The sequence below is a fragment of the Rana temporaria genome, chromosome 11 (assembly GCF_905171775.1).
Source record: "Rana temporaria chromosome 11, aRanTem1.1, whole genome shotgun sequence".
In the NCBI taxonomy this organism is placed as follows: domain Eukaryota; kingdom Metazoa; phylum Chordata; class Amphibia; order Anura; family Ranidae; genus Rana; species Rana temporaria.
This window is the reverse complement of record NC_053499.1, coordinates 48,094,910-48,119,711: the sequence shown is the minus strand read 5'-3', so window position 1 is coordinate 48,119,711 and position 24,802 is coordinate 48,094,910. Positions and strand designations below refer to the sequence as shown.

At 44.1% G+C, this 24,802-nt stretch overlaps 3 protein-coding genes across 3 annotated transcripts in view; all 3 read right to left on the bottom strand.

The window, feature by feature from the left end:
* Positions 1–16,173: 16,173 nt before the first annotated feature.
* LOC120916791 (mucin-2-like) lies at positions 16,174–19,011 on the bottom strand (the record flags this gene model as incomplete). The annotated part of the gene is made up of 3 exons (XM_040327727.1): positions 16,174–17,007; positions 17,446–17,496; positions 18,088–19,011. Coding segments are annotated over 3 exons (1,809 nt in total), but the record flags the coding sequence as incomplete, so codon positions are not given.
* A 951-nt stretch (positions 19,012–19,962) lies between these two features.
* LOC120917305 (mucin-2-like) lies at positions 19,963–20,538 on the bottom strand (the record flags this gene model as incomplete). The annotated part of the gene is made up of 1 exon (XM_040328509.1): positions 19,963–20,538. A coding segment is annotated over one exon (576 nt), but the record flags the coding sequence as incomplete, so codon positions are not given.
* A 210-nt stretch (positions 20,539–20,748) lies between these two features.
* The window catches only part of LOC120916789 (mucin-5B-like), a gene marked incomplete at its 3' end in the record, with an annotated part of 138,153 nt that continues 134,099 nt past the window's right edge, over positions 20,749–24,802 (bottom strand). The window contains exon 16 of the mRNA XM_040327726.1: positions 20,749–21,331. Within this exon, the coding sequence (XP_040183660.1) occupies positions 20,749–21,331 (583 nt within the window). The remainder of the gene's footprint in view (positions 21,332–24,802) is intronic.

Here is a 24,802-nt window from a genome sequence, read left to right as displayed (position 1 = left end):
GATATCACCGTCCGTAAATGGAGGGATACTTAACCACTTATCTACCGCCTGCCGTCAAATGAAGTGGGAGGCAGACCCTATTGTTCTGGGTGGACGTCATATGACGTTGCACCCTTTTAAGCCACTGGGGGCGCGCGCACCCGCCGCATCGCTAGGGACCCGATGCGCGTGTCCGGTGGCCGCGATAGCCGCTGGGCACTCGCGGTTGCCCAGTAACTGAGCAGGACTGTGGATCGGTGTGTGTAAACACACCGATCCACGTGCGGTCAGGGAGAGGGGACCGATGGTGTGTCCCATGTACATAGGGACAACCATCGGTCACCTCCCCCAGTCACTCCCCTCCCCCCACAGTAAGAATCACTCCTTAGGGAATACATTAATCCCTTTCTCGCCTCTTAGTGTTAACCCCTTCCCTGCCAGTCACATTTATACAGTAATCAATGTATTTTTATAGCAGGGATCGCTGTATAAATGTGAATGGTCCCAAAAATGTGTCAAAAGTGTCCGATGTGTCCGCCGCAATATCGCAGTCACGATAAAAATCGCTGATCGCCGCCATTACTAGTAAAAATAAAAAATAATAAAAATGCTATAAATCTATCCCCTATATTGTAGACCCTATGGGCCAGATTCATAAAGATCTGCGACGCCGGAACGTATCGTCTTTGCGTTACACCGCCGCAAGTTTTCCTCGTAAGTGCTTGATTCACAAAGCACTTGAGTGGAAACTTGCGGCGGAGTAACGTAAAGACGTCCGGTGCAAGCCCGCCTAATTCAAATGGGGCGGGGACCATTTAAATTAGGCGTGTTCCCACGCCGAACGTATTGCGCATGCTCCGTTTTGAAATTTCCCGCCGTGCTTTGCACAAAATGACGTCGCCCGACGTAATGTTTTGAATGGCGACGTGCGTAACGTACTTTCGTATTCCCGGACGACTTACGCAAAAAAAAAAATTAAACTTTAACTCGTCTAAAGTTAAGCCATGAAAAAGCAGGCCTAACTTTGCGACGGGAAAAACCGACTAGCGACGACGTAACGAACGCGCGTACCTTCGTGGATCGCCGTAAAAGCTCATTTGCATACCCGAGGCTGGAAAACGACGCAAACTCCACCCAGCGGCGGCCGAAGTATTGCATCCTAAGATCCGACGGTGTAAGTCAATTACACCTGTCGGATCTTAGGGCTATCTATGCGTAACTGATTCTATGAATCAGCCGCATAGATACTCTCAGAGATACGACGGCGTATCAGGTGAATCTGGCCCTATAACTTTTGCGCAAACCAATTAATAAACGCTTATTGTGGTTTTTTTTACCAAAAATATGTAGAAGAATACGTATCGGCCTAAACTGAGAAAAAATTTGAATAAAAAAAAAAAATGGATATTTATTATAGCAAAAAGTAAAAAATATTGTGTTTTTATTTCAAACTTGTCCCTCTTCTTTTGTTTATAGCACAATAAATAAAAACCGCATAGGTGTTTAAATACCACCAAAATAAAGCTCTATTTGTGGGGAAAAAAATATAAAAATGTCATTTGGGTACAGTGTGCATGCTCGCGCAATTGTCATTCAAAGTGTGACAGCGCTGAAAAATGGCTTGGGCAGGAAGGGGGTGAAAGTGCCCAGTAGGCAAGTGGTTAAAGAGGAGTTCCAGCCGCAAAAATTGTTTTTCTTAAAGTCAGCAGCTACAAGTACTGTAGCTGTTGACTTTTAATAAGGACACTTAGCTGTCCAGGTAGCCTCCGATGTAGCCCCCCCCCCCCCCCCAGGCCGATTCGTCCACCAGCTCTGGTGCGGGCGCAGGCCCTGCCATTCCAACTAAGGGAAACCAGCGGTGGAGACTTCAGGCTTCACAGGTGATTTCCTACTGCACATGAGCGAGTCACGTGGCACTTTGTAAATGGCTAGCTCGTCTTCTGGGACACACACAGGTCCAAGAAGGCAGCGGGGGAGAAGGAGGGCTCGTCGCAAAAGAGGACGTGACGGACTGCGCCACGGCCGGGCTAGGATGGAAGTACACTATGTACATCTAAAAAGGTAAGGAGGAAAAAAAAATTATATCCAAAAACAAGGGGTGGTCTTTAGTTTAAGACCACCTTCTAAAGTGGGTGTAACTCAGCTTTAACAATCCGCTATTCTTTACACAGAATTCTAATAATTTTTTGACCATTGACCTAAATTCAAATAGTTCGGAATATTTGGAATTATTTAGAAAACAAATATACAAAACTAAATTAAACAAATTTCAATTAAACTTGTTTCTATTTCATTTGGATATTCAGATACATCCGTATCTCCGAATAACCAAATATTTATCTGATCTTATATTCAGACTGAAACGAATATCACATGTCTAACCCTGAGCTAATTTTACTAAGGTCCCACCAGATCCATTGCAATCCCTTCAAATGGTACCTAGATAATGGCAAGGTGTGTCTAAAATGTGATATTGGTTGTAAGAAAAATCTAGAAAAGGGTGGATACACTGCGCTGCCTAATAAAATAATACTGGTAGCTGCTAACACTGCTTGTTCAAAAAAAGCATAAAACAAAATAGGGGTATAAGTGTAGCGCTAAGTCTGATACCAGAGGTATCAGAAAACCATAATGTGTGTAATATTACAATTAAATAACACTACATCAAATATAAAACAGGTGTGTTGATGAAAGAAACTTCCAACGAACAAATATTAGTGCACAAAATATATAAACACGAGGAAAGCAAAAAGTCCAATAAACTCAATTTTAGGATGATTGAGTATCCATAACAAAGTCAATTGTCATCCGCACATCCTCCACTCATGTGAAACAATGAACCACCACTGTGTCATCCGTACATCCTTCACTGAGGCAAAAAAAAAAATTAATGAATGTGACTTCAATAACGTGATAGTCCCACCACCGGTGACAGTGCAGGCTTACCGGAACTAGTTGATCACTAGTGGCATATGCCAAGAGAGATCAATCTGAGCTTTTAAGAAGTTGGTATTTCAATGACAATCCTGGACAGGAAGCGTGGCACCAAATGATGCAGAGATCCAAACACACTTGGGACTGTATAGTTGTTAATGTCTTGAGACAAGTTGACTCAATAAAATGCATAAAGGAGAGAAGAAAAAAAGTGGCCACATAGCGTAACTCCGTAAGGTAAAAAGATACTATGTTTATTCACAGCGAACAAACTTACATTTGGCTGGACAAGATCTTGCATGCAAAATGGGGCAACAGTGGAGTCCTCCCGACGCGTTTCGTGGTCAATAGCACATCGTCTGGGGTGTCTCTCCACTGCAGCCCACTCCAATATATACACACACCACATATCAATAACCAATCACATGTAACGGTCTGACTCACCTCCAGCAATCAGCAGCTGCAGGCCATATCCTATACATCAAAAATGGCACTGCAGTTTGCACTCCAAGCCTCCTTGTGAGTAGAACCACCCTCGTAACAGGAACCGGAAGTGAGGTCAAATCTAGTGACTAATTAGATTTCTCAAAAGTTTTAAAAACATTAAACTATATAAAACGTATGGCTTATATGTTTTTGTATTTATTACCAGGGGAGTTATGATAAAGAGGCACTGAAATTATGAATTGGACAACACGAGTCCTGGATCAGGCCCCTGTTTAAAATATTAAATCTTTGTGTCCCCTGAAGAGATCATAGCTAGACTATGAATAAACTGTAGATGCTGATATTCACTACAGTTGGCGTGGAGACGGCGCGCCGCGATATCTAGCTGTGACGCGCATGCGTGCACTCCAAGCCTCACTATGAGACCCGGATGTATACTGCAATAGCGGGGAATTGCCGCCTCACACTACACTACTATGACGCGCATGCGTCCCTCCCACGCCTCGCTATGAGACTCGGAGGCGTCTACTAATCGCTACCACGGCGATTCGCACAACGTCACCGCGCATGCGCGGCACGTAAACGTCATCCAAAAATGAAATAAACAAACCGCGTACGTACCGTACATACGTCACGCGCGTCTGCAAACCAAGCCTCTCTTTGGAGAGAGGAAAGTATTGGATTAAGAACTCTGTGCAAGCCAAACCTCATTGTGGCGATAACAACTCCTATAGGAATACACGGAGTTCACACACATATAAGAGGATCTGTCAATCAGAGTGGATATTAGACATCCATTAGAAATTGATCAGTAAGCCAACACAAGGCTAAGGTATATATACATTGCAATCATGGGACCTCATAAGGAACCACGATGAAAAACGCCATTTATTAAAATTGCATATCTATCTTAGCCAGAATGTAAGGCCAAATTCATTCGAGGACGTTGTTAATAGCCCTAGAGCATGAATGTTAAACATATAAAAAACCATATTTATTAAAAAACATCTTATCTATTTAAAATGCATGTAAATCACATGCCAGGCCATATAATAAAAAATTTTAATGAAATGAGTATCAAATTAAAATGTATGTATATATATGTATATAGTGTAACCACTTTTATGCTAATAATCTATCTACTGCCTCATGATTGATGTGAGTCAGATCGCCACATATAATGACTGCTAGAACTGCAGTTATAAAGATAACAGGATATGAAAATTACAAACAAGCATAAACATGGTCACTTATACATATTGAACAAATTCCCAAAGACCCAGAATAGAAAAAACATATATATATATCACTGGAGTCCATGACTATAAACCATTTATGACATATTGATAAAAGAATTAATGTCCCATTCAACATTCATTCCGAACGGGACATATGTCTGGAGCTCATATATCCAGAACGTCTCTAAGCGTGAAACGCCACGAGTCATAGCTCCGCCCCTCCATGGAGGGGTGTATTTATCTATGACTGTAAATTTGGTTCCTTTTGGATTTCTCTGATGAAATTCTCGGTAATGCCGGGGGACTGGATGTTTAGTGTCACCTCCTAGTATAAGTGCAATATGTTCACTGACTCTAATAGAGAAAGTGCGGATGGTCCGACCTACATATTGTTTACCGCAGGGACACGTTAGTAAGTAAACAATGTACTTAGTCGCACATGTACAAAATGTTTTTATGGTGTACTGTTTGCCTGTAACCGTTGAAGAGAAATCTGAAATCTTTCTAGTGGTTAAGGTGTTATATTGGCAAACCTTGCATTTCCTGCAAGGGAAGAAACCCACTAAATTGTGAAAAAAGGAACTCTTAACTGGAGGGTTGATAATATTTGGAGCTATTTTCATCTGTAGAGAAGGTACTCCTCTAAAGACCACTTTGGCCTGTTCAGGCAATAATGAACCTAACACTCTATCTCCTCTGAGTATATTCCAATGTTTATTAAAAATACTCTTAATTTGTTTATATTGAGTAGAGTAGTTAGTTAACATTGAGAATTTAAAGCCTGAGTCTTCATGACGTTTAGTTTTAGTTGATACTAATGATTTTCTGTTCAGAGAGAAAACTCTCTGTAGCTCAGAGTCTACATCGATGGAACGATAACCCTTCTCCAGAAACCTAGTCTTAAGGATCTCTGCTTGAGCAAGATAGGTATTATCGTCTGAACAGTTCCGACGGAGTCTGAGAAACTGACTCCGAGGCACCGACCGAAGCCATGATGGATGGTGGCAGCTTTCTATGGGAATATACCCATTCCGGTCTGTCGGTTTAAAATAAGTTTGAAAATGGAATTTCTTATCGACTATTGTTATCTCTAAGTCTAGAAAATGAATCTTAATAGGACTAAATTCATATGTTAGAGAAATGCCTCTATCGTTACTATTTAGAAGGTCAAAAAAAGATTTGAGAGACTCGGGAGTGCCATTCCATAGGAGGAGGATGTCGTCAATGTATCGGGCCCACAGACCCAAGGACAGAACTGTTTGAGCATAGACGACATCCTCCTCCCACTTGGCCATAAAGAGATTCGCTACAGAAGGCGCAAATTTAGCACCCATAGCAACTCCTCTGAGTTGTAAATAATAACGTTGATCAAACCAAAAATAATTATGTTTAGTGGCAAAATCTAGAAGTTCAATTATATAGTCACTTTGGAATGAGGCAAGGGTTTCCTCATTGTCCAAAAAATGTTTCACTGCCTGTATGCCTAAATGATGTGGAATACAAGTGTATAAGGATGCCACGTCGGCAGTGACCATAATACATCCTTCCTGTATTTCTAAAACCTCCAACAAACGAATAGTATCTCCCGTATCTTTGATGTATGATGGAGTTCTTTTAACTAAGGGTTGAAGGTAGAAATCTATGTACCGGCCTATGCGAGAGGTGACTGAGTCAATACCGCTCACAATAGGCCGGCCTGGAGGTTGAGTAGGATGCTTATGTATTTTCGGCAAATAATATATTGTTGGAATTCTGGGTACTTTGAAAAATCTAGCCAATAGACGTGCAATGTGAGTGTCACCGGCGCAAAGAAGTTGTTAACCACTTAATCCCTGGACCATATTGCTGGTCAAAGACCAGGCCACTTTTTGCGATTCGGCAATGCGTCGCTTTAACTGACAATTGCGCGGTAGTGCGACGTGGCTCCCAAACAAAATTGGCGTCCTTTTTTTCCCACAAATAGAGCTTTCTTTTGGTGGTATTTGATCACCTCTGCGGTTTTTAGTTTTTGCGCTATAAACAAAAATAGAGCTTTTGCTACTTTTTGCTATAATAAATATCCCCCAAAAATATATAAAAAAAACATTTTTTTTCCTCAGTTTAGGCCGATACGTATTCTTCTACATATTTTTTGTAAAAAAAAAGCTCAATAAGCGTTTATTGATTGGTTTGCGCAAAAGTTATAGCGTTTACAAAATAAGGGGTAGTTTTATGGCATTTTTATTAATATATATTTTTTTACTAGTAATGGCAGCGATCAGCGATTTTTATCGGTACTGCGACATTATGGCAGACACTTCGGACACTTTTGACACATTTTTGGGACCATTGGCATTTTTATAGCGATCAGTGCTATAAAAATGCATTGATTACTATAAAAATGCCACTGGCAGGGAAGGGGTTAACACTAGGGGGTGAGGAAGGGGTTAAGTATGTTCCCTGGGTGTGTTCTAACTAAAGGGGGGGGGGTGGACTGACTTGGGGAAATGACTGATCGCTGTTCATACATTGTATGAACAGACGTTCAGGCATTTCTTCCCCTAACAGGACCGGGAGCTGTGTGTTTACACACACAGCTCCCGGGTTCTCGTTCTGTAACGAGTGATCGCGGGTGCCCGGCGGTGATCGCGCCCGCCGGACACCCGTGTCGGCCCTATTGGCTGAACGACAAGATGACGTAGATCTACGTGATCTTGCCCAGCAGAGCCAACCTGCCGCCGTATAACTGCGGCGGCTGGTCGGCAAGCAGTTAAAAATATATATACGTGATCTGCTGCGGTACTGTGTGTGCCTTCAAACAAGGAGGTAAAAAATATGTATATCCAAAAAATGCTACTGCGCTGATCCAAAACAAATTTGATTGCAATTAGGAAAAATGCAATTCATGAGATACTATTAGACTGAGTGCTAAATTATGTGCAAATACTGCAAGTAATGTGCTGGATTAACTGCAAAAATGCTAATAAATATACTAGATGGATAAACAATCATAAAAATATATGTGTGTAAAACCTGTGTGTAAATACAAAAGACCATTAGGATATAGATACTATCGAAACACCTTAGATGTGCAATAGTGCTAGGAATTTAAATATGAAACAGCAAACAGTTATCAATATGAAACAGCAAACAGTTATCAATATGGAACAGCAAAGAAAAAATCAATTCACAATGGGTTCCAATAATGAAAAGTCCACTGATGGTGGTGCTCCTTATGTGAATAAATACCCCAAAATATATATAAATAAAATATGAATACTATCAAGATCCCAAAAGGACGTACAATGTGCAAAAAATACTTAAAAATTTCAATATGGAACAGCAAACAATTGTCAATATGAAACAGCAAAGAAAAATCCTCCTTATACTGAATAGTTAAACATAGGTTATTAAAGGTGCAACTGGTTCTTCCACCCGATGAACATGTGCCACCATCACTAGATTGTACACTCACTAGACACCGTACAATAAAAGGCCTCAAAATATTGCTTTTTTGATAGCCACTGAATTTGTCCTCCTCCTAACGGGTTCCTTAATGTCTCAAAAACAAGGGGCTCATCATGGTGTGTATATCAAAAAGATTTGTAATCAATTTAATAAAAACAGTGGTACACTTACAAGAAAAGTGCCTAAGACCAGCACTGAGTCCCCTTGGCAGTGTCGAGCGTTATAGCCGCTCACCAGCGTTCGTTTTTGCTCCTTGAGCAGGTTGCGTTCCACATTTCTATTGCCCTGCGTTTTAACAGCCAGTCTCGACGCGCAACGCACTTCCACTCCGTGTGTATCCTCACAGCTTCTACGCGTTTCGCAGTTACTGCGTCTTCAGGAAAGCTATATTTCCAATAGACGAGATGACTCCTCTGGACAGACTTTTGTGCACAGGCTTAAACAAGTTCTCTTCTGTGCTCGCAAGAATTGGGAACTGGCTAATGCATATGTGCATGCACATATATTTACGCACGCACATGTGTGTGGTGTTGCTCGCATGCACATGTGACAGATGTTGGTGCTAAACGGGCTATTTCAACTCGGCCAGTGCTCAGAATCAGTGCTGCTTATGCTTCAGCCTCCTGTGTATCCTGTATCCTGATTCCAGTTGCTGACCTGGATTGTCTTGATTACTCTCTGAACTTCTGCACCTCAGCTTGTCCCCTAACCTTCGCTTTTGTCTTCTCTATTGGCTCTTGCTTCTCTGATCAGTTCCAGACATGGCTTGTTTCCTGACCACTCTCCTGCCTGTTCCCTGTACCTGATCCATGCTGGCTGTGTATCAGCCGGCCTGCCTGACCCTGCTACTTTGCCTGCTGTCATCGATACCTGCCTACCACCCTGCTGTTCCTGGCTAACCTTCTATCTGCTACCAGCAACTGTCTCAGCTGCTCGCTGCCACTCATGCCATCCTGCCGCAGTCTCTTGTCTACCAGCTGCCTACCAGTTTTCTTGCTTTCTGGAGCCTTCTGGCTAATTCAGCTGCCCAGAGTGGACACCTGACCTGCTGCTAGCAATACTTACAGGCACTCGTGCCACTCTGTACTGTGCATCCTGTCTACACTATCAGGGGCCCAGAGTCAGAGGTGTAAGGCTGCATTCACACCTTAGCACAGCGTTTTGTACCACGATTTGCCGCGACAAAACGCGTTGTTTTTAACCCCGTTTTTTTACATGTCATTGTCGGCTATGCCGAACGCCGAAGCTGCCTGATTACGCACGACAAAAAAGGGTCCGGGACATGTTTGAGCTTCACGCGATCGGCGTTTCGGCGTTCGGCGTGGAGATGTGAATCATCTCCATAGAGATGTTATTTTTCCCCTCCAGCGTATCTGAGCGTCGCGCTTCAGGCGTTTTGTCGCTCAGGTGTGAATGGAGCCTAAGAGTTTAGCGGGAAACCTTCCCCCTCCTCCTTCTCTGATTCAACCTGTAACGGGGAGGTTTCATTTATGATCTCTCCAACCATGACCTGCATTAGAGAGGATTACCCCTTCCGTGGTCTCGCCTGTAGACCATCTGCCACAGGTGTCAACATTTGCTGAAGTCACAATGGCCAACCCACCAAAGGGAACTGTATGGTTACCTTGTACAGACAGTCCACTATTCACATAGTCACATAGTTCTACATATAAAGGACAGTACCGCACCACAAAATCATGTATGAGGTTGGACACCACCCCAGGCTCATGGGTAACCATGCCAAATGCTGTTTTGTTTGTCACGGGTATCAGCGGGTATTCTAGTGTCCCCGTATATACATACCGGGCCAGATTCACGTAGAGCGGCGCATATTTAGTTCATCGTAACGCATGTCATTTGCGTTACGGCGGCTTAATTTTGTGACGTAAGTGCCGTATCCACAGAGTATTTGCGCCCAAATTTGCGCCAGCGTAACGTAAATTCCGAGGCGTAAGGCAGGGTAATTGAAAGTGGGAAGGAAATGGGCGTGCTCCATTGAAATGAGCCGTGACCCCATGCAAATTAAGGGCCGGCCGCACTGAGCATGCGCGCATGAATATGCACCTCTCTGGGCATGCTCAGAACTCGGCCCGGCGCAATAAGTGAGATAGGAAATAGGCCAAGCATACTTAGTGAGATACGCCCTGTGTATAAATAGCCCCAGACAAACGCCCTTTCATTGCAAAAGTACATCCCTGTGTTCCCCTTCCTGAAGTAAGGTGCTTTTGTTCTGTTGTCTGTGGCTGTTTGTTGGTTAGTGCAGTAGTGTTAGAGTAAAGATTTATTGAAGTAGGAGATTGTAGTAGGTGTCTGGTTTTTGCTGTCTGATTTTTGTGTTTGTTTGTTCTGTGTCTTTTTGTGTTTGTTTGTTCTGTGTCTTTTTGTGTCTGTTTGTTCTGTCTGATTTGTGTGTCTGTTTGGTGCTGAGTGCTGTGTGGTGATATGGCACCAAAGAGGAGAAAGCTCAACTTCTCGGTGCATGAGAAGCAAATCCTTGCTAGGGCGATCACCCGATATGGGCGATATTTGCATGGCCCTGAGAGCCGGGACATCCCCCCGGCCAGGAACAAGGTGATCCTTCAGCAGATTACTGATGTGGGGGGGTGATACGGGGACCCCCAGTGGGATCGCAAAGAAGATCAATGATCTGAGGAGCCTGGTCCGTGATAAGCTGGCCAAGATAAATGCCCATGCCAGGGGCACTGGAGGAGGACCACCTTGCACCATCAGGTGGACAGATGAGGAGCGTGCAGTGGCCCAGTGCTTCCACAGCCAGCAAGTGGTGGGCCTGCCTGGCTTTGACTCCGATGAGGCCGTGAGGACAGGTACGTTTTTTTTTTATATCTGGCGAGTAGCATGTGTGGGGGGGAAGTGAATATGTGCCAAGTGTGTGGATCCTCCAACCTGTGTTTGTTTTGTGTCATCCACAGATGGCCAGGAGGTTGCTGGGCCATCAGGCCAGTCTGCTCCATCCCCCGGACAACAGGCTGCTGAAGATCCCCAAGAAAGGCAGGAGTCCCCAGGGCAGGGGAGTGGCCACAACTCACCTCATGAGGAAGTTGAGGGGAGGAGGATGACGGGGGGAGGTTGAGGATGATCGGATGGACCTTGCCAGGGAAATCCTTGGGCTTTTGGATGTGGCTCCCCTTGTGGCTGACAGCAGTCAGGCCTCCATCAGGGGTAGCCCCTCCCACTCCTCCCCCAACAGGGCTCCCCCTCAAGGGTCTCTCTCTCCCTTCCTCCCAGGCCACAAGCCTCATCTGCAGGCAGGAAGGCCTCCCAGAAGACCAGGGGGGTGGTCGAGTTTCTGCCTGCAAATCTGCGGAGGGACCAGGCCCGTCAGACCCAACATCTGGGTCAGGTCACCCGGACTTTGGCCCAGATGGAGGACAGCCTGGGCTCCATAAAAGACTCCCTGAATGATGTAGGCACAAACTCGTTAGCAGTCATAACTTGTTTTTGTGACCTGAAAACCGCCACAGCAGGCGTGGCCCTGGAGGTGAGTGCCCTGACCCAGGCTGTCCACGCCAATACCCAGGCTGTCCAGGCCAGTACGGCAGCCCTCACTGTGGGCCTGAACAGGATAGAAGTGGCCTTGGAGGGCAGGCCAGCAGGTGGACAGCCACCAGGGTAGGCTCCTCCTTCCCCTGCTTCCCCCCCCATGAGTCTCCCCTGAGGGCCCGTGGCCGGCCCAGGCGTAGCTCACGCCGCCGTTAATTTTGGGTGTACTTTTTTTTTTGGAATTCTACTGTGATTATGATTTGTTATATTTGTGTGAATGATGTATGAATGTGGGGGTGACATTCCTGCCGAAAAAAGGGTGTCACCCTCATTTGTGGTGGAGTAGGGATCCCCAGGACCAGGGAGAAGTGATCCCAGGTCCATGTGAATGGTGTATGAATGCACAGTGACATAATTGGAGCCTTGGCGGGGCGTTGCTGCTCCCTAGTACCATGCGGGGTACTTCGGTCTAATCCAATTCGATGAGGATGTGGGGTGTGTGTGCTAGGGACCACAGTGCTGTGCATGCATGCATTCTCATTGTGCCATGTTTAATGTTTGTTTTTACTGTGCAAAGATGCCTTTTGCGAGGCGTCTCCTGGCTGCTGTTCCCTCAGTAGACCGGGTAGAGTTGGTCAGGGGGGGATTGTCTTGTTGGGGGGTCAGGTCATCACGTATGTCAATCTCCAAGCCCCTTCTCACTGCGAAGTTGTGCAGCATGCAACATGCACCGATGATCTGGCACACAAAGTTTGGGGAATACAACAGGGTACCCCCAGACTTATCCAGGCATCGGAAACGGGACTTCAGGAAGCCAAAGGTGCGTTCCACCACTGCACGGGTACGTATGTGTGCAGCATTGTAGTTTTCCCCTCCTGGGGTTTGGGGGTTCCGGAATGGAGTCATGATATGGGGTCCAAGTGCATATGCAGAGTCACCTGGAAGACAAAAGACAGGAGGATGTTAGTCATGCATGTGCCCCTCGTGGTGTCTGCATCATGGGGGGGGACAGTCATACCTGAAACCCATGTCACTCACCAACCAGCCAGCTGTCCCCATACACGTTCTGTTCAAATTCTCTTGGGATGTTGCTTTGACGGTATATGAAGATGTCATGGCTGGATCCTGGGTGTTTGGCACGGACGTGCCATATGAGGTATTGGGCATCGACTATCACCTGTACATTGATTGAATGCCAATGCTTCCGATTGCGGTACATGTGCTCTGTCTCATGGGGGGGCTGTAGTGCCACATGTGTGCAATCAATGGCCCCCACGGTGCGTGGGAATCTGGCAATTTTGTAGAAATATGTCATTGTCTTCATCCGCAGGTCCTCCTGGGTGGGTTTGATGATTTGGTTGGCCATGCGTCTCAGGATTGCAGGGACAACCTGGTGCACACATCTGCTAATGGAGGATTGTGACATCCCAGCCAACAATCCACTTGTGCGCTGAAAAGAGCCAGTGGCAAGAAAATGGAGTGTTGCCACTACCTTGACCAGTGGCTCCAGTGCATGTGAGCAGTGTGTTGGGCTGGTGATGTCATCCTGCAGGGTTGTGGTTAATTCCATGATGGCTACAGGGGGGAATCTGAAGTTGCGATACACCTCAGAAACAGCCATGCCAAACACATCTAGGCGTGTGCGGTATATCCTCTCCTGTGCCCTCCTCCTCCGTTCCCTCCTCCTTCTGCGTTCCTCTAAAGTCACTAGTATAGCTATGAGCATTGATGCCCCTGGCATGTTGGCATACAGATTGTTGTCCTGCAAGTGTGTGTGCTCAGCTCTTCCCTAACAGTGTTGCTTTAGCTGACCTTTACACGGCTGGTGCAAAGTTAAGGCACCTTTTATAAGGTGTCATTTTCCGCCGGGAAACTAGCAGATGCGCACAGGGCGTAGCCTATGCCGCACAAGCGTACTTTTGTGGATCGCCGTATCTCCCTCATTTGCATATTTAACTAGCAAATCAATGGTGTTTCTAGCATATTTTGCGCTCCAAGATGTGCCGGTGTAATTGTTTTACGTCGGACGGAAAAAAAATGGTTTTCAGGCGTATCTCGTTTTGAGGATACGGCGCATAGATACGCGGGGCGCATTTTTGAATTACGCCGCGCATCTCTAGATACGTCGGCATAAGTGCTTTGGGAATCTGGCCCACCATCCGCAAGGTCCTAGCAATGGGACCTATTTAACCAGCTACCCTGGTGAAGACAAATGTTGCCATACTACCTGAATCTAACAATGCTCTGGCGTGGAGTTGGTTTACCTAAATGTCAGACCCAGACTGTCCCTTTGTGAGGCCCACGTGTACAGCACAGAACGTCTGGATGTAGCAAGACATTCTCCATACAACTCCACTCTCCATGGGCTCTTCTTGAAGGGTACATTGAGCCTAGATATGGCCCTAGGAGTGACACCACCAGCTAAGCACATTCTTGTTCCTTCATGCAAGAGCGGAGCTTTGGGAAACTGGGATGGTCACTTCCTGGCTCTCCTGAGTGCTGGTTCCTGGGTTAGTGAGTAGTGTTGCTCACGAATATTCGCATTGCGAATATTCGACTCGAATATAGCATATTCGAGAAATCGCGCTATATTTCGAATTTCGCGGTGAATATTCGCAATTCCGAATATTCGCATTTTTTCAATTTGATTTTTAAAACAGATCACATCCTATCGACGTCTAAAAGCATTGCTGGTATGATTAGAGACCCTGGGCCGAGTAGCTAAGCTGAGGCGATCCTTTTATGTTGCCAAATTGAAAAAAAAAAAATTGCGATTTTTCGCTATTGCGAATGCGAAAATGATTGCGAATTTTCGATAACTGTGGTAGGAGAACTCTGATTGTCTCTGATGCAAAAGGGGGGGGCTTTGTGTATGTGTATGTTATGAATATTTGTATGTTTGATATTATTTTTTTTTGTAAGAAGGAAAAAATTGCGCATACCTTAAAAAAGGGGAGAATACAGCAGCAACTCAAAAATGTTATACAACATAAATTAATACAAGACAGAAAATGGAGTCGCTCTACAAGAATAAAAAATATGTCTAGTGACAAGACATGTGGGCAAATTATAAAATAAGCAAGCGCAAATAACTTGTGAAATACACAGTGAAACAAATATATAAAGAAATATAGTCCCAATAATAGAAAAATAATCTTTCATAAAAATGTCTTTGATATGTGAAGTGAAAAAAAGTCCAAAGCATACAGCATGAACGTGTTCAATCTTCAAGGTGTTTGATTGACAAATGGCTGTGACAGATGGATAGAGTAAAGAATCACCACCAATGCAAAACACTTTTTATTTTGTATTGTAAAATATCACGAATATTCTGAGCCAATCAGAGTGCTCCTTCCGCATTTGCCGAATATTCGCAATTATTTTGTATTGTAAAATATCAAGAATATTCTGAGCCAATCAGAGTGCTCCTTCCACATTTGCCGAATATTCGCAATTATTTTGTATTGTAAAATATCAAGAATATTCTGAGCCAATCAGAGTGCTCCTTCCGCATTTGCCGAATATTCGCAATTATTTTGTATTGTAAAATATCACGAATATTCTGAGCCAATCAGAGTGCTCCTACAGCATTTGTCGAAATTGCGCAATAAATATCGCATTCGCATGTTGCGATATTTCGATAAAATATCACGAATATTCTGAGCCAATCAGAGCGCTCCTCCAGCATTTCTCGAAATTGCGCAATAAATATCGCATTCGCATGTTGCGATATTTCGATAAAATATCACGAATATTCTGAGCCAATCAGAGTGCTCCTACCGCAGTTATCAAAAAATCACAATTATTTTCGCATTCGCAATAGCGAAAAATCGCAATCATTTAATTTCGATAAAATATCACGAATATTCGAATTTAGCGAATATATCTCGAATATTCTAATATATATTCGAGATATATCGCGAAATCGAATATGGCATATTCTGCTCAACACTATTAGTGAGTGGTTTAAAGTGGTTCTAATGGCAGATTATTACCTTAATGCATTCTATGCATCCCATGCTGGATCTACATGCACGTTTGCATTTGCACATGAGCGGGGGGAGGGAGAGAGGGATGCTTTTTTATTTACTGTTATTTATTTAAGATACATTTATATGACTCCCTGGTGATAGCTTGGCCAGTGATAGGCACTCTTTATGGAGAGATCAGAGATTAGGTCCCTGATCCCTCCTCTGCCCTCCAAGGCAGCTGATTAAACCTCCTCCCTGGCCAGTACCCACTGGGTGGACAAAGAATTTAAACCGGCACTAAGTTTGGGGAAACAGAACATTTTTCTGGATTTGCCAAACCTCCTGTGAAGCAAACACTGACCAATTAGCTCAAACCCACTGCTAAACACATAGCACAGCAGTCTGAGACTTCAGCGGTCTCTGCATAGTCTGTACATCAACAACACTCCTGCTTACTAAGCAGTGATGTCCATGCACCACAGAATCAGACCACTTCCCTGTGCATTGTGAGGTTTTCAAGCTCTCCAGTAAGCTGTTAGAACTAAGGAATTTTAACCCTTGCTGCAGCACATTAGTTGTGTTCAATAACATAAAAATGTCCTCATTAATTACTAAACATGCAGTCTAACTGCATTTGGGTAAAAATACATAAAACTTCAGCTGGGCTTAAATTTAATAAAAACTATAACCTTACTTTTAGTTATAGTAGATGGTGGTGTAGATGTAGTAGTAGTTCTTGTTATGGTAGTTGCAGTGGTTGTTGTTGTTCCAGTAGTTGTAGATTGTGGTGTAGTTGTAGTGGTTGTTGTTCCAGTAGTTGTAGATTGTGGTGTAGTTGTTGATGATGTAGTTCCAGTAGTTGTAGATCTTGGTGTAGTTCTAGTGGTTGTTGTTCCAGTAGTTGTAGATGGGGGTGTAGTGGTTGATGTTGTTGTTTCAGTAGTTGTAGTGGTTGATGCTGTTCCAGTGGTTGTAGATGGTGATGAAGTGGTTGATGTTGTTGTTGTTCCAGTAGTTGTAGAGAGTGGTGTAGTGGTTGTTGTTGTTCCAGTAGTTGTAGAGAGTGGGGTAGTGGTTTGTCTAGTTGTTCCAGTAGTTGTAGAGATTAGGGTAGTGGTTGATGTTGTTGTTCCAGTAGTTGTAGAGAGTGGGGTAGTGGTTGATGTTGTTGTTCCAGTAGTTGTAGAGAGTGGTGTAGTGGTTGATGTTGTTGTTCCAGTAGTTGTAGAGAGTGGTGTAGTGGTTGATGTTGTTGTTCCAGTAGTTGTAGAGAGTGGGGTAGTGGTTGATGTTGTAGTTCCAGTAGTTGTAGAGAGTGGTGTAGTGGTTGGTGTTGTTGTTCCTGTACTTGTAGAGAGTGGGGTAGTGGTTGGTGTTGTTGTTTCAGTAGTTGTAGATAGTGGGGTAGTGGTTTGTCTAGTTGTTCCAGTAGTTGTAGAGAGTGGGGTAGTGGTTGGTGGTGTTGTTCCAGTAGTTGTAGAGAGTGGTGTAGTGGTTGATGTTGTTGTTCCAGTAGTTGTAGAGAGTGGGGTAGTGGTTGGTCTTGTTGTTCCAGTAGTTGTAGAGAGTGGTGTAGTGGTTGGTGTTGTTGTTCCAGTAGTTGTAGAGAGTGGGGTAGTGGTTTGTCTAGTTGTTCCAGTAGTTGTAGAGATTGGGGTAGTGGTTGATGTTGTTGTTCCAGTAGTTGTAGAGAGTGGTGTAGTGGTTGGTGTTGTTGTTCCAGTAGTTGTAGAGAGTGGTGTAGTGGTTGATGTTGTTGTTCCAGTAGTTGTAGAGAGTGGTGTAGTGGTTGGTGTTGTTGTTCCAGTAGTTGTAGAGAGTGGGGTAGTGGTTTGTCTAGTTGTTCCAGTAGTTGTAGAGATTGGGGTAGTGGTTGATGTTGTTGTTCCAGTAGTTGTAGAGAGTGGTGTAGTGGTTGGTCTTGTTGTTCCAGTAGTTGTAGAGAGTGGTGTAGTGGTTAGTGTTGTTGTTCCAGTAGTTGTAGAGAGTGGGGTAGTGGTTTGTCTAGTTGTTCCAGTAGTTGTAGAGATTGGGGTAGTGGTTGATGTTGTTGTTCCAGTAGTTGTAGATAGTGGTGTAGTGGTTGGTGTTGTTGTTCCAGTAGTTGTAGAGAGTGGTGTAGTGGTTGATGTTGTTGTTCCAGTAGTTGTAGAGAGCGGGGTAGTGGTTGATGTTGTTGTTCCAGTAGTTGTAGAGAGCGGGGTAGTGGTTGATGTTGTTGTTCCAGTAGTTGTAGTGAGTGGTGTAGTGGTTGGTGTTGTTGTTTCAGTTGTTGTAGATGGTGGTGTAGATGTAGTGGTTGATGTTGTTGTTTCTGTGGTTGTAGAGGGTGGTGCAGTTGGGGTTTCTGTTGTTTCAATAGTTGTAGGTAGTGGTGTAATTTCAGTGATTGAAGTTTCTGTTCCTGTAGTTGTAGAGAGTGGTGTAATAGGGGTTTCTGTTGTTCCAATAGTTATAGATGGTGGTGTAGTTGTAGTGACTGATGTTGTTGTTCCAGTAGTTGTAGAGAGTGGGGTAGTGGTTGATATTGTTGTTCCAGTAGTTGTAGAGAGTGGGGTAGTGGTTTGTCTAGTTGTTCCAGTAGTTGTAGAGATTGGGGTAGTGGTTGATGTTGTTGTTCCAGTAGTTGTAGAGAGTGGTGTAGTGGTTGATGATGTTGTTCTAGTAGTTGTAGAGAGTGGGGTAGTGGTTTGTCTAGTTGTTCCAGTAGTTGTAGAGATTGGGGTAGTGGTTGATGTTGTTGTTCCAGTAGTTGTAGAGAGTGGTGTAGTGGTTGATGATGTTGTTCCAGTAGTTGTAGAGAGTGGGGTAGTGGTTTGTCTAGTTGTTTCAGTAGTTGTAGAGATTGGGGTAGTGGTTGATGTTGTTGTTCCAGTAGTTGTAGAGAGTGGTGTAGTGGTTGATGATGTTGTTCCAGTAGTTGTAGAGAGTGGGGTAGTGGTTGATGTTGTTGTTCGAGTAGTTGTAGTGAGTGGTGTAGTGGTTGGTGTTGTTGTTCCAGTAGTTGTAGAGAGTGGGGTAGTGGTTGATGTTGTTGTTCCAGTAGTTGTAGAGAGTGGTGTAGTGGTTGATGATGTTGTTCTAGTAGTTGTAGAGAGTGGGGTAGTGGTTTGTCTAGTTGTTCCAGTAGTTGTAGAGATTGGGGTAGTGGTTGATGTTGTTGTTCCAGTAGTTGTAGAGAGTGGTGTAGTGGTTGATGATGTTGTTCCAGTAGTTGTAGAGAGTGGGGTAGTGGTTTGTCTAGTTGTTCCAGTAGTTGTAGAGATTGGGGTAGTGGTTGATGTTGTTGTTCCAGTAGTTGTAGAGAGTGATGTAGTGGTTGATGATGTTGTTCCAGTAGTTGTAGAGAGTGGGGTAGTGGTTGATGTTGTTGTTCCAGTAGTTGTAGTGAGTGGTGTAGTGGTTGGTGTTGTTGTTCCAGTAGTTGTAGAGAGTGGTGTAGTGGTTGGTGTTGTTGTTCCAGTAGTTGTAGAGAGTGGGGTAGTGGTTGATGTTGTTGTTCCAGTAGTTGTAGAGAGTGGTGTAGTGGTTGGTGTTGTTGTTCCAGTAGTTGTAGAGAGTGGGGTAGTGGTTTGTCTAGTTGTTCCAGTAGTTGTAGAGATTGGGGTAGTGGCTGATGTTGTTGTTCCAGTAGTTGTAGAAAGTGGTGTAGTGGTTGATGATGTTGTTCCAGTAGTTGTAGAGAGTGGTGTAGTGGTTGGTGTTGTTCCAGTAGTTGTATGGGGTGGTGTAGTAGTTGATGTTGTTGTTCCAGTAGTTGTAGAGAGTGGTGTAGTGGTTGATGTTGTTGTTCCAGTAGTTGTAGAGAGTGGTGTAGTGGTTGATGTTGTTGTTCCAGTAGTTGTAGAGAGTGGTGTAGTGGTTGGCGTTGTTGTTCCAGTAGTTGTAGTGAGTGGTGTAGTGGTTGGTGTTGTTGTTCCAGTAGTTGTAGAGAGTGGTGTAGTGGTTGGTGTTGTTGTTCCAGTAGTTGTAGAGAGTGGGGTAGTGGTTGATGTTGTTGTTCCAGTAGTTGTAGAGAGTGGTGTAGTGGTTGATGTTGTTGTTCCAGTAGTTGTAGAGAGTGGTGTAGTGGTTGGTGTTGTTGTTCCAGTAGTTGTAGAGAGTGGGGTAGTGGTTTGTCTAGTTGTTCCAGTAGTTGTAGAGATTGGGGTAGTGGTTGATGTTGTTGTTCCAGTAGTTGTAGAGAGTGGTGTAGTGGTTGGTGTTGTTGTTCCAGTAGTTGTAGAGAGTGGGGTAGTGGTTTGTCTAGTTGTTCCAGTAGTTGTAGAGATTGGGGTAGTGGCTGATGTTGTTGTTCCAGTAGTTGTAGAAAGTGGTGTAGTGGTTGATGATGTTGTTCCAGTAGTTGTAGAGAGTGGTGTAGTGGTTGGTGTTGTTCCAGTAGTTGTATGGGGTGGTGTAGTAGTTGATGTTGTTGTTCCAGTAGTTGTAGAGAGTGGTGTAGTGGTTGATGTTGTTGTTCCAGTAGTTGTAGAGAGTGGTGTAGTGGTTGATGTTGTTGTTCCAGTAGTTGTAGAGAGTGGTGTAGTGGTTGGCGTTGTTGTTCCAGTAGTTGTAGTGAGTGGTGTAGTGGTTGGTGTTGTTGTTCCAGTAGTTGTAGAGAGTGGTGTAGTGGTTGGTGTTGTTGTTCCAGTAGTTGTAGAGAGTGGGGTAGTGGTTGATGTTGTTGTTCCAGTAGTTGTAGAGAGTGGTGTAGTGGTTGATGTTGTTGTTCCAGTAGTTGTAGAGAGTGGTGTAGTGGTTGGTGTTGTTGTTCCAGTAGTTGTAGAGAGTGGGGTAGTGGTTTGTCTAGTTGTTCCAGTAGTTGTAGAGATTGGGGTAGTGGTTGATGTTGTTGTTCCAGTAGTTGTAGAGAGTGGGGTAGTGGTTGATGTTGTTGTTCCAGTAGTTGTAGAGAGTGGTGTAGTGGTTGATGTTGTTGTTCCAGTTGTTGTAGAGAGTGGGGTAGTGGTTGATGTTGTTGTTCCAGTAGTTGTAGAGAGCGGGGTAGTGGTTGATGTTGTTGTTCCAGTAGTTGTAGAGAGCGGGGGGTAAGTGGTTGATGTTGTTGTTCCAGTAGTTGTAGAGAGTGGTGTAGTGGTTGATGTTGTTGTTCCAGTAGTTGTAGAGAGTGGTGTAGTGGTTGGTGTTGTTGTTCCAGTAGTTGTAGAGAGTGGGGTAGTGGTTTGTCTAGTTGTTCCAGTAGTTGTAGAGATTGGGGTAGTGGTTGATGTTGTTGTTCCAGTAGTTGTAGAGAGTGGGGTAGTGGTTGATGTTGTTGTTCCAGTAGTTGTAGAGAGTGGTGTAGTGGTTGATGTTGTTGTTCCAGTTGTTGTAGAGAGTGGGGTAGTGGTTGATGATGTTGTTCCAGTAGTTGTAGAGAGTGGTGTAGTGGTTGGTGTTGTTGTTCCAGTAGTTGTAGAGAGTGGGGTAGTGGTTTGTCTAGTTGTTCCAGTAGTTGTAGAGATTGGGGTAGTGGTTGATGTTGTTATTCCAGTAGTTGTGGAGAGTGGTGTAGTGGTTGATGATGTTGTTCCAGTAGTTGTAGAGAGTGGGGTAGTGGTTGGTCTTGTTGTTCCAGTAGTTGTAGAGAGTGGTGTAGTGGTTAGTGTTGTTGTTCCAGTAGTTGTAGAGAGTGGGGTAGTGGTTTGTCTAGTTGTTCCAGTAGTTGTAGAGATTGGGGTAGTGGTTGATGTTGTTGTTCCAGTAGTTGTAGATAGTGGTGTAGTGGTTGTTGTTGTTGTTCCAGTAGTTGTAGAGAGTGGTGTAGTGGTTGATGTTGTTGTTCCAGTAGTTGTAGAGAGCGGGGTAGTGGTTGATGTTGTTGTTCCAGTAGTTGTAGAGAGCGGGGGGTAAGTGGTTGATGTTGTTGTTCCAGTAGTTGTAGTGAGTGGTGTAGTGGTTGGTGTTGTTGTTTCAGTTGTTGTAGATGGTGGTGTAGTTGTAGTGGTTGATGTTGTTTTTTCTGTGGTTGTAGAGGGTGGTGCAGTTGGGGTTTCTGTTGTTTCAATAGTTGTAGGTAGTGGTGTAATTTCAGTGGTTGAAGTTTCTGTTCCTGTAGTTGTAGAGAGTGGTGTAATAGGGGTTTCTGTTGTTCTAATAGTTATAGATGGTGGTGTAGTTCTAGTGACTGATGTTGTTGTTCCAGTAGTTGTAGAGAGTGGGGTAGTGGTTGATATTGTTGTTCCAGGAGTTGTAGAGAGTGGTGTAGTGGTTGGTGTTGTTCCAGTAGTTGTAGAGAGTGGGGTAGTGGTTTGTCTAGTTGTTCCAGTAGTTGTAGAGATTGGGGTAGTGGTTGATGTTGTTGTTCCAGTAGTTGTAGAGAGTGGGGTAGTGGTTGATGTTGTTGTTCCAGTAGTTGTAGAGAGTGGTGTAGTGGTTGATGTTGTTGTTCCAGTTGTTGTAGAGAGTGGGGTAGTGGTTGATGTTGTTGTTCCAGTAGTTGTAGAGAGCGGGGTAGTGGTTGATGTTGTTGTTCCAGTAGTTGTAGAGAGCGGGGGGTAAGTGGTTGATGTTGTTGTTCCAGTAGTTGTAGAGAGTGGTGTAGTGGTTGATGTTGTTGTTCCAGTAGTTGTAGAGAGTGGTGTAGTGGTTGGTGTTGTTGTTCCAGTAGTTGTAGAGAGTGGGGTAGTGGTTTGTCTAGTTGTTCCAGTAGTTGTAGAGATTGGGGTAGTGGTTGATGTTGTTGTTCCAGTAGTTGTAGAGAGTGGGGTAGTGGTTGATGTTGTTGTTCCAGTAGTTGTAGAGAGTGGTGTAGTGGTTGATGTTGTTGTTCCAGTTGTTGTAGAGAGTGGGGTAGTGGTTGATGATGTTGTTCCAGTAGTTGTAGAGAGTGGTGTAGTGGTTGGTGTTGTTGTTCCAGTAGTTGTAGAGAGTGGGGTAGTGGTTTGTCTAGTTGTTCCAGTAGTTGTAGAGATTGGGGTAGTGGTTGATGTTGTTATTCCAGTAGTTGTGGAGAGTGGTGTAGTGGTTGATGATGTTGTTCCAGTAGTTGTAGAGAGTGGGGTAGTGGTTGGTCTTGTTGTTCCAGTAGTTGTAGAGAGTGGTGTAGTGGTTAGTGTTGTTGTTCCAGTAGTTGTAGAGAGTGGGGTAGTGGTTTGTCTAGTTGTTCCAGTAGTTGTAGAGATTGGGGTAGTGGTTGATGTTGTTGTTCCAGTAGTTGTAGATAGTGGTGTAGTGGTTGGTGTTGTTGTTCCAGTAGTTGTAGAGAGTGGTGTAGTGGTTGATGTTGTTGTTCCAGTAGTTGTAGAGAGCGGGGTAGTGGTTGATGTTGTTGTTCCAGTAGTTGTAGAGAGCGGGGGGTAAGTGGTTGATGTTGTTGTTCCAGTAGTTGTAGTGAGTGGTGTAGTGGTTGGTGTTGTTGTTTCAGTTGTTGTAGATGGTGGTGTAGTTGTAGTGGTTGATGTTGTTGTTTCTGTGGTTGTAGAGGGTGGTGCAGTTGGGGTTTCTGTTGTTTCAATAGTTGTAGGTAGTGGTGTAATTTCAGTGGTTGAAGTTTCTGTTCCTGTAGTTGTAGAGAGTGGTGTAATAGGGGTTTCTGTTGTTCTAATAGTTATAGATGGTGGTGTAGTTCTAGTGACTGATGTTGTTGTTCCAGTAGTTGTAGAGAGTGGGGTAGTGGTTGATATTGTTGTTCCAGGAGTTGTAGAGAGTGGTGTAGTGGTTGGTGTTGTTCCAGTAGTTGTAGAGAGTGGTGTAGTGGTTGGTGTTGTTGTTCCAGTAGTTGTAGAGAGTGGGGTAGTGGTTGATGTTCCAGTAGTTGTAGTGAGTGGTGTAGTGGTTGGTGTTGTTGTTCCAGTAGTTGTAGAGAGTGGTGTAGTGGTTGGTGTTGTTGTTCCAGTAGTTGTAGAGAGTGGGGTAGTGGTTGATGTTGTTGTTCCAGTAGTTGTAGAGAGTGGTGTAGTGGTTGATGATGTTGTTCTAGTAGTTGTAGAGAGTGGGGTAGTGGTTTGTCTAGTTGTTCCAGTAGTTGTAGAGATTGGGGTAGTGGTTGCTGTTGTTGTTCCAGTAGTTGTAGAGAGTGGTGTAGTGGTTGATGATGTTGTTCCAGTAGTTGTAGAGAGTGGGGTAGTGGTTTGTCTAGTTGTTCCAGTAGTTGTAGAGATTGGGGTAGTGGTTGATGTTGTTGTTCCAGTAGTTGTAGAGAGTGGTGTAGTGGTTGATGATGTTGTTCCAGTAGTTGTAGAGAGTGGGGTAGTGGTTGATGTTGTTTTTCCAGTAGTTGTAGTGAGTGGTGTAGTGGTTGGTGTTGTTGTTCCAGTAGTTGTAGAGAGTGGTGTAGTGGTTGGTGTTGTTGTTCCAGTAGTTGTAGAGAGTGGGGTAGTGGTTGATGTTGTTGTTCCAGTAGTTGTAGTGAGTGGTGTAGTGGTTGGTGTTGTTGTTCCAGTAGTTGTAGAGAGTGGTGTAGTGGTTGGTGTTGTTGTTCCAGTAGTTGTAGAGAGTGGGGTAGTGGTTGATGTTGTTGTTTCAGTAGTTGTAGAGAGTGGTGTAGTGGTTGATGATGTTGTTCTAGTAGTTGTAGAGAGTGGGGTAGTGGTTTGTCTAGTTGTTCCAGTAGTTGTAGAGATTGGGGTAGTGGTTGATGTTGTTGTTCCAGTAGTTGTAGAGAGTGGTGTAGTGGTTGATGATGTTGTTCCAGTAGTTGTAGAGAGTGGGGTAGTGGTTGATGTTGTTGTTCCAGTAGTTGTAGTGAGTGGTGTAGTGGTTGGTGTTGTTGTTCCAGTAGTTGTAGAGAGTGGTGTCGTGGTTGGTGTTGTTGTTCCAGTAGTTGTAGAGAGTGGGGTAGTGGTTTGTCTAGTTGTTCCAGTAGTTGTAGAGATTGGGGTAGTGGCTGATGTTGTTGTTCCAGTAGTTGTAGAAAGTGGTGTAGTGGTTGATGATGTTGTTCCAGTAGTTGTAGAGAGTGGTGTAGTGGTTGGTGTTGTTCCAGTAGTTGTATAGGGTGGTGTAGTAGTTGATGTTGTTGTTCCAGTAGTTGTAGAGAGTGGTGTAGTGGTTAATGTTGTTGTTCCAGTAGTTGTAGAGAGTGGTGTAGTGGTTGTTGTTCCAATAGTTGTAGATGGTGTTGAAATTTCAGTGGTTGAAGTTGTTGTTTCAATAGTTGTAGATGGTGGTGTAGTTGTAGTGGTTGATGTTTGTGTTTCTGTGGTTGCAGTGGTCGTAGCTGTAGTTGCTGTTACTGTTGGTGAAAAATCATTTTTTTTAACAGAAACAGAAAGGAAACAGAATACTGGTCAATAACTTATGGAAAGAATACATTTTAGGCCTCATGCACACTGGACGTTAAACTAACGTTATAAAAACTCC